General features: G+C 42.4%; 1 protein-coding gene across 2 annotated transcripts in view; it reads left to right on the forward strand.

The window, feature by feature from the left end:
• The first annotated feature begins 279 nt into the window (after window positions 1-279).
• Window positions 280-15,836, forward strand: part of LOC101347096 (zinc finger protein 24) — a 71,417-nt gene continuing 55,860 nt past the window's right edge. Inside the window, exons 1-4 of one of the 2 annotated variants that reach the window (XM_012556812.1) lie at window positions 280-699; window positions 964-1,111; window positions 6,672-7,013; window positions 7,567-7,583. In XM_012556812.1, coding sequence (XP_012412266.1) covers window positions 280-699; window positions 964-1,111; window positions 6,672-7,013; window positions 7,567-7,583 — 927 coding nt within the window. Of the gene's footprint in view, window positions 700-963; window positions 1,112-6,671; window positions 7,118-7,566; window positions 7,584-15,836 lie in introns of those variants that run through there. The other variant, XM_023735448.1, reaches the window with a different exon arrangement.

Below are 15,836 nucleotides of genomic sequence, written 5' to 3' on the forward strand. Positions count from 1 at the left end.
CAGAACGAAACGCTGCCCAGTCCTGCGCCATCCTCACAATCGTCGTTATGCTTGAGCCTAGAGAAAGAAATATTCTTTAAAGCATGGTTTATATTAAGATTAAGGTCAGTACTTTCTATATAGTCTTACGTTTCTATTCTTAGTGATGTTGTTCCAAGAAGCATGTTTCATTTGTCTTTGTCTCCACTTGTTTCTTTAATCGTGTTGAGGAGTGTCCATAGGAGAGCTTCACCTCCTTGACCATTAAAGCCTAGTTGTCCTGTGCTATTCAAAGTCAAAATGTCTGCAAAGTTGAGAGAGTTGCCAGCACCTCTTCCACAAACCTCAGTGGAACCTGACGAGATTCTGATAGTGAAGATGGAAGAGGAACAGCAGGCCTGTGATCAGGACCCCAGCCTCCACTGGAGCAGCTGCTACAGCCCGGAGACCTTCCGCCAGCGGTTCAGGCAGTTTGGCTACCAGGATTCACCTGGGCCCCGGGAGACTCTGAGCCGGCTCCGGGAGCTTTGTCGTTTCTGGCTGAGGCCGGATGTGCACACCAAGGAGCAGATCCTGGAGCTGCTGGTGCTGGAGCAATTCCTGGCCATTTTGCCCAGGGAGCTGCAGGTCTGGGTGCAGAAGCATCAGCCAGAGAATGGAGAGGAAGCAGTGACTGTGCTGGAGATTGCAGAGAGAGAGCTTGATGGGCCATCAGAGCAGGTAAGAAGGACGTCTGTGGGGATGAATGACCAGGCTGAGTCAGGAGCACTGGTTTGTCACTGAGGGTAGAGCAATTAAATTGTATTCCCCAGCACAAGTGGATGAGTAGGGTGGCGAATGTGCTTATGGGTGTCCCAGAAAATAGAACCTAGCTCTACATTTTTCCTCCCTTTTCCTATGTCCCAGTTTCTTCTCTGTCGTTTTACCCTCAATTCCCAATATGATTTTCCTTCTTTAGCCTCACTTATACCTAATTCATTCCAGGTCTTATTTTTTGGACCAAAAGAGGACATGTTTGCAGAGAAGCTAGCACCTTGGCTAGTAACTCAGGAGTTACCAAGTAGCCGGCTCAAACCCAGCAAGAAGCGGCTCCCGTGGGCATCGTGGGAGCTCCACTCCTTAAGACAAAATGGTGAGGGGCAGGATTCAGTTCACGGTGGGGGGCAAAGGTGGCATTTCAGCCCATGACATACAACTTGGCTGCTTTTTGCAAGAGATCTCAAATCTGTTGTCTATCTTCTCCTCAGGGCGGGAACTTCCTCTGTTACTTGTCCTGCCAAATGAACACTGACAGTATGTTCTTGTTTCTTTCTTACACAGTCTTATAGTCCTTAGACTTTTAAATCCTTGACATCACCTTCATCAGGGTTTTCAAAGCTTTCTTAAGCAGCATAACCTTTCTCTCAAATGAAATCTTAGTTGGAGTTCCAGTATATAAAACAGATGAAAACACAGCTTCTCTGGCTGAAGTAGAAGCAAGCAGTCCCAGCCCACAGGGCCGCCCACTCAGCCTCCAAAGAGGTCTGAAGCCTCTTTCACCTTTAGGCAGTCCCTGAGACCCTTCTGTGGGACTCCAACGTACACAGTTTAAAGACCACTGATCTACATCATCATTTTCCTATGTAACTCCTTGCTAGTGGGATCTAGGGTCAAAATCACGCATATTGCTGCTGAGATGACTTTACTCTCTTGCAGTACTTTGAATGTGTTTCCCCCACATCCTAAACTTGCCTTCAGTACCCTTGCATCACTTTGGACAAAATTTCTCCAAAATAGCTGACACAGCAATCTGTTTTTCCATTGCAGATATTAAATAAATAAATGCTGTGTATAGTGCTGCTATAACAGAAATACCAGAAGTGGATGTTTTTAACGAAGAGAAGTTTATTTCCTCACAGTCAAAGTAGGCTAGAAGTCCAAATTCAGGACATCAGCTCCAGGGAAAGTCTTTCTCTCTCTGTTGGCCTTATCATCAGTGTGCCCGCAGACTACAAGCTTCTCCGTGCAGGGACCCCTGTCCAAAGGATGCACTCTGCTCCTGGCACTGCTTTCTTGATGGTATGAGATCCCCAATTCTCTGCTTGCTTCCCTTTCCTTTTATCTCTTGAGAGATAAAAGGTGGTGCAGGCCACACCCCAGGGAAACTGCCTTTACATTGGATCAGGGATGTGACCTGGGTAAAGGTGGTGTTACAATCCCACCCTAATCCTCTTTAACATAAAATTACAATCACAAAATGGGGGCCAGCCACACAATTCTGGGAATCATGGCCCAGCCAAACTGATACACACATTTTTGGGGGGACATAATTCAAACCATGACATTCCACCCTTTGGCCCCAAAAAATCACATCGCTGCAACATGGAAAACATATTCACCCCATCATATCGTAGCAAAAGTCTTAACTCCAAGTCCAAAATCCAAAAATTACTCTTCATCTCTGAAATCTAGAATACAAGTTATTTGCTTCCGAAGGTACAATGGCAGAACAGGCACAAGTTAGATATTTCCATTACAAATGGGAGAAACTAGAGGAAAAGAAGTGATAACAGGCACCAAGCAAGTCAGCAGAACACACTGAGACAATTTACACAATAGCCCCGCCCTCCAGACCCTAGGTATTGGCCACATTCTCCAGATTCTGAATGGAGGCCCCTCGGCCCTGGGCTTCAGCTCTGAATTCCAGGCCCACTGGGATAGCAACTCTGCTCCCTTGGCTTTAGGTGCTCCATTCTCCAGTCCATCTGAGTGGCAACTCCACCCTTAGAAGCACCAGGGGCCATGGCTCCACCCTTTGAAACCCCTGAGGTCATGTCCATACCTTTTGAGACTGAGGCAGCTCAGCTTCTTGTGTCCCTAGTCTCTTCAGCTTCTGCTTCCTGTGGCCTCTTGGCCCTCGGGCCTCACGCCCACATCTGCCCTGCTGGGGCAAGTGTTCCAAAGCTCTGTAGCTCCACCGATAAGTGCTCAGAGGCACCCCACTCATGCACACAGGCACTCAGCTCTCTTGCTCCATGGGTCGGCAAGCCTAGCTCCACTGACAAGTACCCAGAGGCACCCGATTCCGCCAGGAAGCCTCCTGCGCATAGGCACTCAACTCTCTTGCTCCGTGGGTTGGCTGCAGTGCTGTCTCGCACTCGTCTCCTGGTTCTGCTGCTGTTGGTTCTCTGCTGCTGCCATAGGTTCTCTGCTGTTGCTGGTCCTCTGTCACTGCCGCACGTCTATCCATTCACAGTTTTAAAACCGCTTCCACATTTTAGGTATCTGGTAGAGCAGCACCCGACTCTCTCAGTACCAAATTCTGTCTTAGTCATCTAGTGCTGCTATAACAGAAATACCACAAGTGGATGGTTTTAATGAAGAGAAGTTTATTTCCTCACAGTCAAAGTAGGCTAAAAGTCCAAATTCAGGGCGTCAGCTCCAGGGGAAGGCTTTTTCTCTCTGTCGGCCTTCTTCTCTTTGGTGTTCCCCTGAACTAGGAGCTTCTCTGTGCAGGAACCCCTGTCCAAAGGACGTGCTCTGCTCCCGGCACTGCTTTCTTGATGGTATGAGATCCCCAATTCTCTGCTTGCTTCCCTTTCCTTTTATCTCTTGAGAGATAAAAGGTGGTGCAGGCCACACCCCAGGGAAACTGCCTTTACATTGGATCAGGGATGTGACCTGGGTAAAGGTGGTGTTACAATCCCACCCTAATCCTCTTTAACATAAAATTACAATCACAAAATGGAGGCCAACCACAGAATTCTGGGAATCATGGCCCAGCCAAATTGATACACGCATTTTTGGGGGGACATAATTCAAACCATGACATCCCACATCCTAAGCTTGCCTTCATTACTCTTGTATCACTTTGGACAAAATTTCTCCAAAATAGCTGACACAGCAGTCTGTTTTTCCATTGCAGATATTAAATAAATGAATGCTGTTTATTTATTCAGTATTGCTATGAGTTGGAACCGACTTTACGGCAACGGGTTGTTTTTGGTTTATGGGGGAAAAGGAGCCCTGGTGGTGCGGTGGTTAAGAGCTCGGCTGCTAACCAAAAGGTCAGCATTTCAAATCTACCAGTTGCTCCTTGGAAACCCTATGGGGCAGTTCTCCTCTGTTCTGTAGAGTCACTATGAGTCGGAATCAACTCGGCAATGGGTTTTTTGGGCATGGGGAAAAAAAGCAGGATAAGGGGATCCAGCAGGGTGGGGACAGAGTCTTATAATTAGAGCAGTGGAGAAGACCTCTCTGATGAGGTGACATGTGAGCTGAGACACTCTTTCTTGATGATCATCCTGGATAAAATGGGAACCAGAGATTAAGGGGAAACCCCAGTTGGGAGGATCACCTCCTCTTCTTCACCACTGCTTCTGTTTTCCAGAGCCTGGGGGCAGGACAAGCATCTGAGCAAGGTTAGAGCTTTTAGAAATTAAAGGAAAAACAAAGGAAATTCTAAAATTTAGAGAGAGATTTAGAAAACATTCTCATCCTTACTTGGCAGGTGCCTCCTCAAAAAAGGATTGACTGGCTCTGTATACTGGGCACTTAACACCTCCAGTGTAGACATTACCCTAGCTTACCTGGGAGAAAAGTCAAAGTCTTCACACTCTGTCAAGATAGGGAGGGAAACCATTCTGGCCTCAGTGGCTTTGTTTGGCGCTGACTACAGAAGCAGTCAGCCTCAAAGCTAGGTCCTGGGCTCCTAGTTTTGGTGAGAAGAACCGTGTTCTACCAGCCAATGTCCTCACAGAGGCCTTTCCCACATTTTTTAAGCTGTGTAGAAATTTTAAACAGAAAGCAGAAGGTCCCAGGGTCTTGGCAATACAAGGCACAGAGAACTAGGATCCTGTGATGAGATAACAGAAGCATTTCTTAAGGCTGCTGCGTGATTTCTGTGGTAGTGAGTCATGTCTTCTCAAAGCTTCTGCATATGACCTCAGTGTCAGTGGTCAAGCGCTAACTCTTGGCCAGGATTTTGACAATAGTGATTAAACATCTAGGTCACTTTGGAATAAGAGCTATTAAAAAATGTATTTGAGACAGAATCCTTACCAGTTATGAAATTATTTCTATTTAAACTGGTAATTAATAAATTAATATATCATACTTATGAATAAATGCAAAAGATACATTCATTTTGTAATATGTTTAGGCCCATTTTAAATTAATTTCTTGAGCTTTTTTTCTGTAAACTCATAGTTCTCTTAGCCAGTGTCACACCCGGTCACTGACTTCTCTTCCTGAACCGCCTTTCTGACATCATCCTTCTGACTAAGCCTTGAGAGGGCGCAGAGCATCGCTTATCATCAGTACTCTCTGGGTGCCTTTCAGTCTCTGTATAACTACCTCAGATAAAGGTATCCTCATCAGTTGCAGTCAACCCCAGCTAATTCATGCCCACAACCATGTGCAACACTGCAATACTTTCCTTTTGTAGACTCATTTAAACTGCTGTCTTTCAGTAGCCTCAGTGAAATTGCCACCATGAGGATGACTGAAGTGATTCCTTTAGTTAATATATCCAAATTAAGTTGGAATAGTCACATCCAAGTTACAGGTTCTATTGGAGCTGCAGGCAACCAAACAGCCTGAGCCCAAAGGCCCTCTGCTTCTAAGCAGATCTGTGCTCAGTCGGAATGGCTATAGCTGGTAAACAGCTGTATGCACTTTTCCAGAGACATCAAATATAATGCAAAATAATACAACAAACTGAGCCATTTGACCAGTACTGTAAAACACATACAGGATTAGAGGTTTTTCTTAGATAGGTACCATGTGCTACCCACGATCTTTTGAAGTATCAGTAATCCTCATCTGTAATCCTCTCTGTTTTTGCCTAGCTTGTATTTTCCATATTCCTTTTTGACCTCTTGGCTTTCTTTGGCCCCTTCCTTTTTTTTTAGACTTTTTTTTTTTATCGTTGTACTTTAAGTGAAAGTTTACAATTCAAGTTAGTCTCTCATACAAAAATTTACACATGTATTGTTATGTGACCCTAGTTCCTCGCCCTATACTGTGACAGCACACTCCTCCTTTCCACCCTGGATTTCCTGTGTCCATTCAACCAGCTCTTGACCCTCTCTGCCTTCTCATCTCGCCTCCAGATGAGAGCTGCCCATTTAGTCTAATGTATCTACTTGAGCTAAGAAGCACACTCTTCACGAATATCATTTTATGTCCCATAGTCCAGTCTAATCTTTGTCTGAAGAGCTGGCCTCAGGAATAGTTTTAGTTTTGATTCAGCCCCTTCCTTTGCTTATTTATCCATTCATTTATCACTGTCAACCTTTTGTTTGTTTACTGACACTCTTGTACTAAATCTTGCTTACTACCCGCTGCCACATTTGACTCTTCCCAGTTGCTACTCTGCATCTTCAGTAATTCCTCATCTTTCAGGCTGTTTCTTTTCCTCCAAACTTTCCTCGGTCTCTGAGATATCTTTTTACCCCTCCTCACTACTCTACCTTTTCCATAGAGCTTTGAATCTTTATAATTGACTGTCTCCTCAGTATGTAACCTTTCTCTTTGCCTTGTGCTCTCTGCGGTATTTTCCATCTTACCATCTCCATCATCCACAATGTGATGCTGTTTTACAAGCATGCTAGCTCATAATTAATCCATGTTTATTTCATTTAGATCATTCTATTTCCCTTTCTTTCTGAACAGAGAACTAGTAACGTTTGCTTTTCTGTTTATTATTTCAGATGGAGATACCAAAGCTAGAAGTGTGGAATCAGCTTCAAGGCAAAAGACTTCTTCAGGCATAGAACTGCATTACAATGTTTCTAACACCCTTCGTATGAATGCTTCCCAGAGTTTCACATATAGAGGAAGCTGCAAACAAGATGACAGACTTGAAAGAAGACAGGGAAACCCCTCTCGAAAAAAACAGCACAAATGTAATGAATGTGGCAAAAACTTTAGTCAGAGCTCAGCCCTTATTCTACATCAGAGAATCCACAGTGGGGAGAAACCTTATGCGTGCGATGAGTGTAAAAAGGCTTTTAGCCGAAGTGCAATCCTTATTCAGCATAGAAGAACCCACACCGGGGAAAAACCCTACAAGTGCCACGAATGTGGGAAAGCCTTTAGTCAGAGCTCAAATCTTTTCAGACATAAGAAAAGACACACTAGAGAAAAACTCCCATCAGTGTCATGAGGCAATGAAAGCATTTACTCAGTTTTTTCAACAGGGAAGACGACATGAGGCACAAACTCTCCTTTGGTATAAATCAGTGGTTTTAGTGGGCACCAGTTTCCTTCAAGGGTCAAAGAAGCCACAGGGGAGAATGTAGAATGTCTGTGTCACTATTGTTTGCTTTTCTGCTAATCAATAACAGTGTCAACTCAGATGTTTGAGATTCCAAAGCCTAATTCAGATTTCCATCCCTAAGTAGCCTTTGAAAAGACATTCTTGGACAGGTTATTTGGTATATTCCTTGTTAGACAAGTACATTTTTTCCCTATTGAAAAGGGATGTGTAAGTTATTCAGTACAAAAATGGTATTCCCCTCCATTTCATAACTTGAGCATTGGAATTCTAATGACCAAATATTACTTTTTTTGGTTTGCTTGCTTTCCCATTTTGTCTTCTGTTACCTGATTCCAAATACTGAACTAGGATTGAGGAGACCCAAAATAATATGTACCTCAAACCTAGGCTGAAATGTCCGGGGTTATTGTTAAGGAGGCAGGTGAGTTAAGGGACTTAATCTTTTATGAAAGTTCACAAAAACATACACATTATTGATGATACTAACTGCCCTTGTAGGAAAAGAATAATCTTTATATTGTAATTTGGAAACAATGAAAACATTAAGTATACATCTTCAGGATGTGGCCTAAATATAGGAATGTTTTAATAATTAATAGGAATGTTCTATGAATGCTATATAAGGTTGATGATCATCTTAATATGAAGAAAAAGGGGAGATAGAGGACAAGATTGTTGAAATGAGACTGATGTAACACAAATCTTATTTGAATAGCCTAGTTCTCCATCTCCCTTTTTTCTTCACATTAAGATGATGCACTTACTGATGAAGATCAAAGACTACAGCCTTCAGTATAGATTATTCCTCAACATAAAACAAAAATCCTCACAACTGGACCAATAAGCAGCATGCTAACTGGAGAAAATATTGAAGTTGTCAAGGATTTCATTTTACTTGGATTCACAGTCAATGCCCATGGAAGCAGCAGTCAAGAAAGCAAACGCTGTATTGCATTGGGCAAATCTGCTGGAAAAGACCTCTTTAAAGTGTTCAAAAGCAAAGATGTCACTTTGAGGACTAAGGTGTGCCTGATCCAAGCCATGGTATTTTCAGTTGCCTCATGCATGTGAAAGCTGGGCAGTGAATAAGGAAGACCAAAGAAGAATTGATGCCTTTGAATTATGGTGTTGGTGAAGAATAATGAATATACCATGGACTGCCAGAAGAACAAACAAATCTGTCTTGAAAGAAGTACAGCCAGAATACTCCTTAGAAGCAAGGATGGTGAGCCTTTGATGCACTTTGGACGTGTTATCAGGAGGGACCAGTCCCTGGAGAAGAACATCATGCTTGGTAAAGTAGAGGGTCAGCAGAAAGAGGAAGACGCTCAAGGAGATGGATTGACACAGTGGCTGCAACAATGAGCTCAAACATAGCAACAATTGTGAGGATGGCACAGGACTGGGCAGTGTTTCATTCTGTTGTACATAGGGTCACTATGAGTTGGAACCGACTCAACAGCACCTAACGACAGCAACACAAATCTGGTGATATTGCAAACAGTGTATAATGGAGAAGTGTACCACAGCTTCACTGTAAAAAGAAGCCCTTAACAGTGACAACTATCTTTCAGTGTCCTACATGTCCCCTTTTCTGGCATAAATCAGCTGTGAATGGGTTTCAGCAGCTGTGAATGTGTTTCAGGCATCATGAGACAGCCTGTTCAGGGTCTTATGCATTCTCAGTAAGATGAGTTTTTAGATAAGTTGTCATGAAATGAGACTCTGGATTTTTAAAGCTCTTGTACAAATGAGGAAATCACTAAATTTCAAAGAGCCCACTGCAGTCCCTTAAAAATAATTGTCAAACCTAACCATTATAGTTTATAAGTGTTAAGACAACAGTTTTAGAGTATCTTGAGTAGCAAGAAGTTTTACTCAGATTCCCTGTTTAAAAATGACTGTATATTATTAAAATTATTTTGATAGTCTACAATGTAATGTTCTCTTTTCCGGGGATTCTTCATAAAACTGTTGTGTATTACAGTAATACACATTGTGTTTCCCATGATGCTACAGTTACCCAATATGGAGGGAAACATCAGAAGTGAAAGTTCTTGGAAGGAAAAGAGAAAGGGAGTCTCATAGTGAACTTTGCTTGACTGGGATCCTCATGAAGTATAAACATTGAAACCTCAGAAAGTACTCTAGTGCTTAGAGTTAACTCCAGAAATAAATGTGGGATTAATGTGCTCTGGTTAGTTAGTGTATTGATAGATACAAGATAGTAGGCAGAGAAGTGAATGCAAATTTTGCTTATAGAATTTTCTGAAAGTGATTGTGCTTTGTAGCTTTAGTGAATGTAAATAAACATTGGGTTTGTGTATTTTTCTGTTATTAAATTGTAGGAGTCTTTTTTATTTGGGGCTCATTTTATTTGTAATTAAAGAGGAGCAAGCCATCCAATAAAGCAACAGATGCCTCAGAGATATGTGTATTGTGACTTACTGCTTAATTATGGAAAGACAGAGTTTCTTAGGTACTATGAGAATAAAATGACAGAATCGAAATCAAGTGTTCTGAGGGAAATGTCTTCACTTGGTGCTGATGTAAATTTTGCAAGGATACAGCCTCTTCATTGTGAATAACCTGAACTTCTCCACCAGAAAGTGGTATGAATTATATCATTTAAATACAAATTGGAGGTGAATTTTTTTTTTTATTGTACTTTAGGTGAAGGTTTACAGAACAAATAGTTTCTCATTTAGCAGTTAGTACACATGTTGCCCTATGACAATGGTTAACAACCTCACAACACATCAGCACTATCCTTACTCAGCCTTGGGTTCCCTATCATCAGCTTTCCTGTCCCCTTCTGCCTTCTAGTCCTTGTCCCTGGACTACTGTGCCTCATTAGTCCCGTTTTGTTTTATGGGGCTGTCCATTCCCTGGCTGAACGGTGAACCTCGGAAGTGACTTCACCACTGAGCTAAAAGGGTGTCTGGGGGCCATACTCTGGGGGTTTCTCCAGTCTCTTTCAGGCCAATAAATCTGGTCTTTCTTGGTGAGTTAGAATTTTGTTCTACATCCTTCTCCAGCTCTGTCCAGAACCCTCTGTTGTGATCCCGGTGAGAGCAGTCAGTGGTGGTAGCCGGGCACCATCTAGCTGTACTGGACTCAGTTTGGTGGAGGCCATGCTAGCTGTGGTCCATTAGTCCTTTGGACTAATCTTTTCCTTGTATCCTGTTCTCTTCATTCTCCCTTTCTCTGGAAGGGGTGAGACCAGTGGAGTATCTTAGATGGGTGCTCACAGGCTTTTAAGACCCCAGACGCTACTCTGGAGGTGAATTTTTAAAAGAGTGTTTTTCTGTACTTTGAGTTACCTAGCTGTTACATAGGTATCCTGATGACTAGAAGGTTCTAGTTTATCTAAAAGAGTTACTACTCATACAATGACTTGGGCTGACCTTGATAAAAATCAGTATGATATTAGCACACCCATTAGAGTAATTTCCAGGGATAGCAAATATTCCAAAATGAAACAGAGTGTTCTTTGATGAATTTCACTTCTTTTGGGCCTTCAGTATTACCTAGTAATGCTACGCGCCTTCTTTACCTCTCGTTCATTCTCTTCAGAGACCAGGTCAGATGTTCACCACTGTCCTCACATCTTCCTATATTAGCTAGGAATGCTTCTGGATGAAAATCAACCTTTGGTGGCTTGTCCAAATAGGTGTTTACCACCAGAATCTGGAGGGTGGATTGCTGCTGGCTTTCAGCAGCTGGATGATGACTAATCTGGCTGGCATCTGCCTTTGTGGCCTTTCCCTCATGCTTGTTTTTTCAGATTTGTGAGAGAGCTGTCCCAGCTCCAGGAACTACATCTGGGGTTAAGTCAGAACTAGAGGCAAGGAGCACCAACCATGCCTGCCTCCTTTACCAGGAAAAGCAAAAAGCTTAAAAAAAAAAAGAAAAACCCGACTAAAATTTGTTTGTTTCCTTGCTGCAAGTGTATCTGGTAAAGCAAGTGTTTTCATTCTCTACAGTGGAAAGAAGCAGGGCAGGAGGGATTGGAAAGAACTGCTGGGTCAACTAACAATATTTTCCATACTACTCCTTTGTCACCTTCTTCCTTCTGGACAGATGACTATGATTTTGCCTCCTGCATTACGGTGGAGAGGGGGGAGGGAGGGGAATGAGAACTATTAGGAACTCCTGCCACACCCAAATTTGCCAACTTATCTGCATCCTCACCCATTATTTCCTCTCTCCCTTCTCTCAGAATGAAAGAGGAGTCTCTCCTTTCTGCTCCCTCACTATTCCTTCCCACGTCTGAGGGACCTTGACTGCTATCAGTTACATACCCCCTTATTTCCTCACCCCCTTCAGAATCCTTCCCTTCAACATTTAAATATGCTGATGTGAGCTACCCTTCAACCCCATATTTTTCCAGCATATCCTTAAAAAATTCAGGATATTGGCTAATCCCTGGGTAAGGAGGAGCGAAATGGCCCTTAATTTTTCCCTCTTCATATGCATTCATCTCTTTCAACCAGGGTGGTCTTTCTAAAGCACAACGTTGATCATGTCCCTTCCTTGTTTAAAACATGGGCTTCCCATTGCTTTTAAGATAAAACAAAACTCATTAATATTTTTCAGGCTCCTCATGAGCTCACCACAGTTTACCTTTACAGCCTTGTCTCTTGCCATTGCCTTTCCTGCACTCTGTGCTCCAGCCATTCTGAATTATCAGAAGTCCTTCTGCCTCTGGGCCTTTGCATATCTTTTTTTGCCCATTATTCTCTTACCAGCTTCTACACATTACCTAATGCTTGTGTATTCGTCAGGGCTTAGCTTAGATGACACTTCTTCCAGGAATCCTTCCCTAACACCCCAAGAGAAGGTGGAGAATCACCACCACACCCTCCTGTTGATTCCATAAAAATCTGTCCTTATATCTCAAATAAAATATGAAATAAAATATTTTGAATGTATTAAACTTAAAATATGGCCCTAAGGAACAGAAGGAGGATGAATGACACCTTGGGAAGGAATAAATCATTAGGTGGTGCTGGGGTTAGGTGCCTTCAAGTTGGTTCTGACTCACAGAGACCCTGTGTACAAAAGAACAAAACACTGCCTGGTCCTGTGCCATCCTCACAATCGTTGCTATGTTTCAGCCCATTGTTGCAGCCACTGCATCAATCCATCTCCTTGAGGGTCTTCTTCTTTTTTGCTGACCCTGTACTTTACCATTGTTTGATTTCTTGACCGCTGCGTCCATGGGTGTGGATTGTGGATCCGAGTAAAATGAATTCCTTAGAAATGAAATGCTCCTTAGAAGCGAGGATGGCGAGATTTTTTTCTCACATACTTTGGACATATTATCAGGAGGGACCAGTCCCTGGTGAAGGATATCATGCTTGGTAAAGTCGAGATTCAGTGAAAAAGAGGAAGACCCTCAATGAAATGGATTGACACAGTGGCTGCAACAATCGGCTCAAGCATAACAATGATCACGAGGATGGCCCAAAACCCGGCAGTGTTTCATTCTGTTGTACATAGGGTTGTTGTTATGAGTTGGAAGCAACTCAACAGCACCTAACAACAACAACATACTTTACAAGCATGATGTCCTTCTCCAGGGACTGATCCTTCCTGATAACATGTCCAAAGTACATGAGACAAAGTCTCGCCATCCTCGCTTCTAAGGAGCATTCTGGCTATATTTCATCCAAGGCAGATTTGTTTGTTCTGGCAGTCCATGGTATATTCAATATTCTTTGCCAACACCATAATTCAAAGGCAACAATTCTTCCCTGGTCTTCCCTATTCATTGTCCAGCTTTCACATGCATATGAGGCAATTGAAGATGCCATGGCTTGGGTCAGGGGCACCTTAGTCCTCAAAGTGACATCTTTGCTTTTTAACACTTTTAAGAGGTCTTTTGCAGCAGATTTGCTCGATGCAGCTACATCGTCTGATTTCTTGACTGCTGCTTCTATGGGTGTTGGTTGCAGATCCAAATAAAATGAAATCCTTGACAATTTCAATATTACTGCCATGATGTTGCTTATTTGTCCAGTTGTAAGGATTTTTGTTTTCTTTATGTTGAGGTGTAATCATACTGAAAGCCATAGTCTTTGATCTTCATCAGTAAGTGCTTCAAGTCCTCTTTGCTTTCAACAAGTGTCTTAGTCATCTAGTGCTGCTATAACAGAAATACCACAAGTAGATGGCTTTAACAAGAGAAATTTATTTTCTCACAGTAGAGTAGGCTAGAAGTCCAAATTCAGGGTGTCAGCTCCAGGAGAAGGCTTTCTCTCTCTGTCGGCCTTCAAATCAATGTTCCCCCAGACTTGTAGCTTCTCCACACAGGGACCCTGGGTCCAAAAGACACACTCTGCTCCTGGTACTGCTTTCTTGGTGGTATGAGGTCCTCCCTCTCTGCTTGCTTCCCTTTCCTTTTTATCTCTTGAGAGATAAAAGGTGGTGCACGCTACACCCCAGGGAAACTCCCTTTACACTGAATCAGGGATGTGACCTTAGTAAGGGTGTTACAATCCCATCCTAATTCTCTTTAACATAAAATTACAATCACAAAATGGAGGACAACCACACAATACTGGGAATCATGGCCCAGCCAAATTGATACACACATTTTTGGGGGGATGTAATTCAATCCATGACAACAAGCAAGGTTGTGTCATCTGCATATAGCCTTATTCTTCTTCATATAGTCCGGCTTCTCGGATTATTTGCTTAGCATACAGTTTGAATAAGTATGGTGAAAGGATACAACCCTGACACACATCTTTCTTGATTTTAAGCCATGTAGTATCCGCTTGTTCTGTTCAAATGACTGCCTCTTGGTCTATGTTCAGGTTTCCACATGAGCACAATTAAGTGTTCTGGAATTCCCATTCTTCACAATGTTATCCATAATTTGTCATGATCCACACAGTCGAATGCTTTTGCACAGTCAATAAAACACAGGCAAACATCTTTCTGATATTCTCTGCTTTCAGCCAAGATCCATCTGCCATCAGCAATGATACCTCCATTCCACATCCTCCTCTGAATCCATCTTGAATTTCTGGCAGTTCCTTGGTGATGTACTGTTGCAACCACTTTTGAATGATTTTCAGCAAAATTTTACTTGTGTGTGATATTAATGATATTGTTCGATAAATTCCGCATTCTGTTGAATCACTTTCTGTGGAATGGGCACAGATATGGATCTTTTCCAGTTGGTTGGCCAGGTAGCTGTCTTCCAAATTTCTTGGCATAGATGAGTAAGTGCTTCCAGAGTTGCATCCATTTCTTGAAATATTTTAATTGTTATTCCATCAGTTCCTGGAGCCTTGTTTTTCACCAATGCCTCCAGTGCAGCTTGGAGCGCTTCCTTCAGTACCATTGGTTCTCAACCATGTACTACCTCATGAAATGGTTGAATGTTGACCAGTTCTTTTTGGTACAGTGACTCTGTGTATTCCTTCCCTCTGCGTTTGATGCTTCCTACATCATTCAAAAATTTGCCCTTAGAATCCTTCAAAATTGCAACTCTAGGCTTGAACTTTTTTTTCAATTATTTCAGATTGAGAATGTTTTTTCCATTTGGTTTTCTAACTCCAGACACGTGCACATTTCATTGTAATATTTTACTTTGTCTTTTCGAGTTACCCTTTGAAATCTTCTGTTTAGCTCTTCTACTTCATCATGTCTTCCATTCACTTTAGCTATTCTATGTTCAAGAGCAAGTTTCAGAGTCTCTTCTGACATCCATTTTGGTCTTTTCTTTCTTTCCTGTCTCTTTAACGACCTTTTGCTTTCTTCATGTATGATGTCCTTGATGTCTTCCCACAACTCATCTGGTCTTTGGTCATTAGTGTTCAGTGTGTTACATCTACTCTTGAGATGGTCTTCAAATTCAGGTGGGATAAATTCAAGGTTGTATTTTGGTTCTTGTGGAATTGTTTTAATTTTTTTCAGCTTGAACTTGGACTTACATAGGAGCAATTGATGTTCTGTTCCACAGTTGGCCCCTGGCCTTGTTCTGACAGATGATATTGAGCTCTTCCACTGTCTCTTTCCACAGACGTAGTCGACTTGATTCCTGTCCTTTTCATCAGATGAGGTGAATGTGTATACTCACCATTTATGTTGTTCAAAAAAGTTATTGGGAATGAATAACTCATTGGTCTTGCAAAATTCTATCATGCAATCTCTGGCGTCATTTCTATCACCACAGCCATATTTTCCAGCTATCAATCCTCCTTCTTTGTTTCAACTTTCACATTCCAATCACTAGTAATTATTAACTCATCTTGATTGTAAATACACTGATTAAAAGACAGCTATTGATGGCCCCTGGACACCGTTTTAGCTCAGTGGTGAAGTCAGTCCCGAGGTTCACCGTTCAGCCGGGGTTTGGACAGCCCCATAAAACAAAACAGGACTAATGAGGCACAGCAGTCCAGGGACAAGGACTAGAAGGCAGCAGGGGACAGGAAAGCTGGTGATAGGGAACCCGAGGTTGAGAAGGGACAGTGTTGACATGTCGTGGGGTTGTTAACCATTGTCATAGGGCAATATGTGTACTGTTTAATGAGAAACTATTTGTTCTGTAAACCTTCATCTAAAGTACAAAAAAAAA

This window comes from Trichechus manatus, unplaced genomic scaffold (genome assembly GCF_000243295.1).
Source record: "Trichechus manatus latirostris isolate Lorelei unplaced genomic scaffold, TriManLat1.0 scaffold00078, whole genome shotgun sequence".
Classification (NCBI taxonomy): Eukaryota; Metazoa; Chordata; class Mammalia; order Sirenia; family Trichechidae; genus Trichechus; species Trichechus manatus.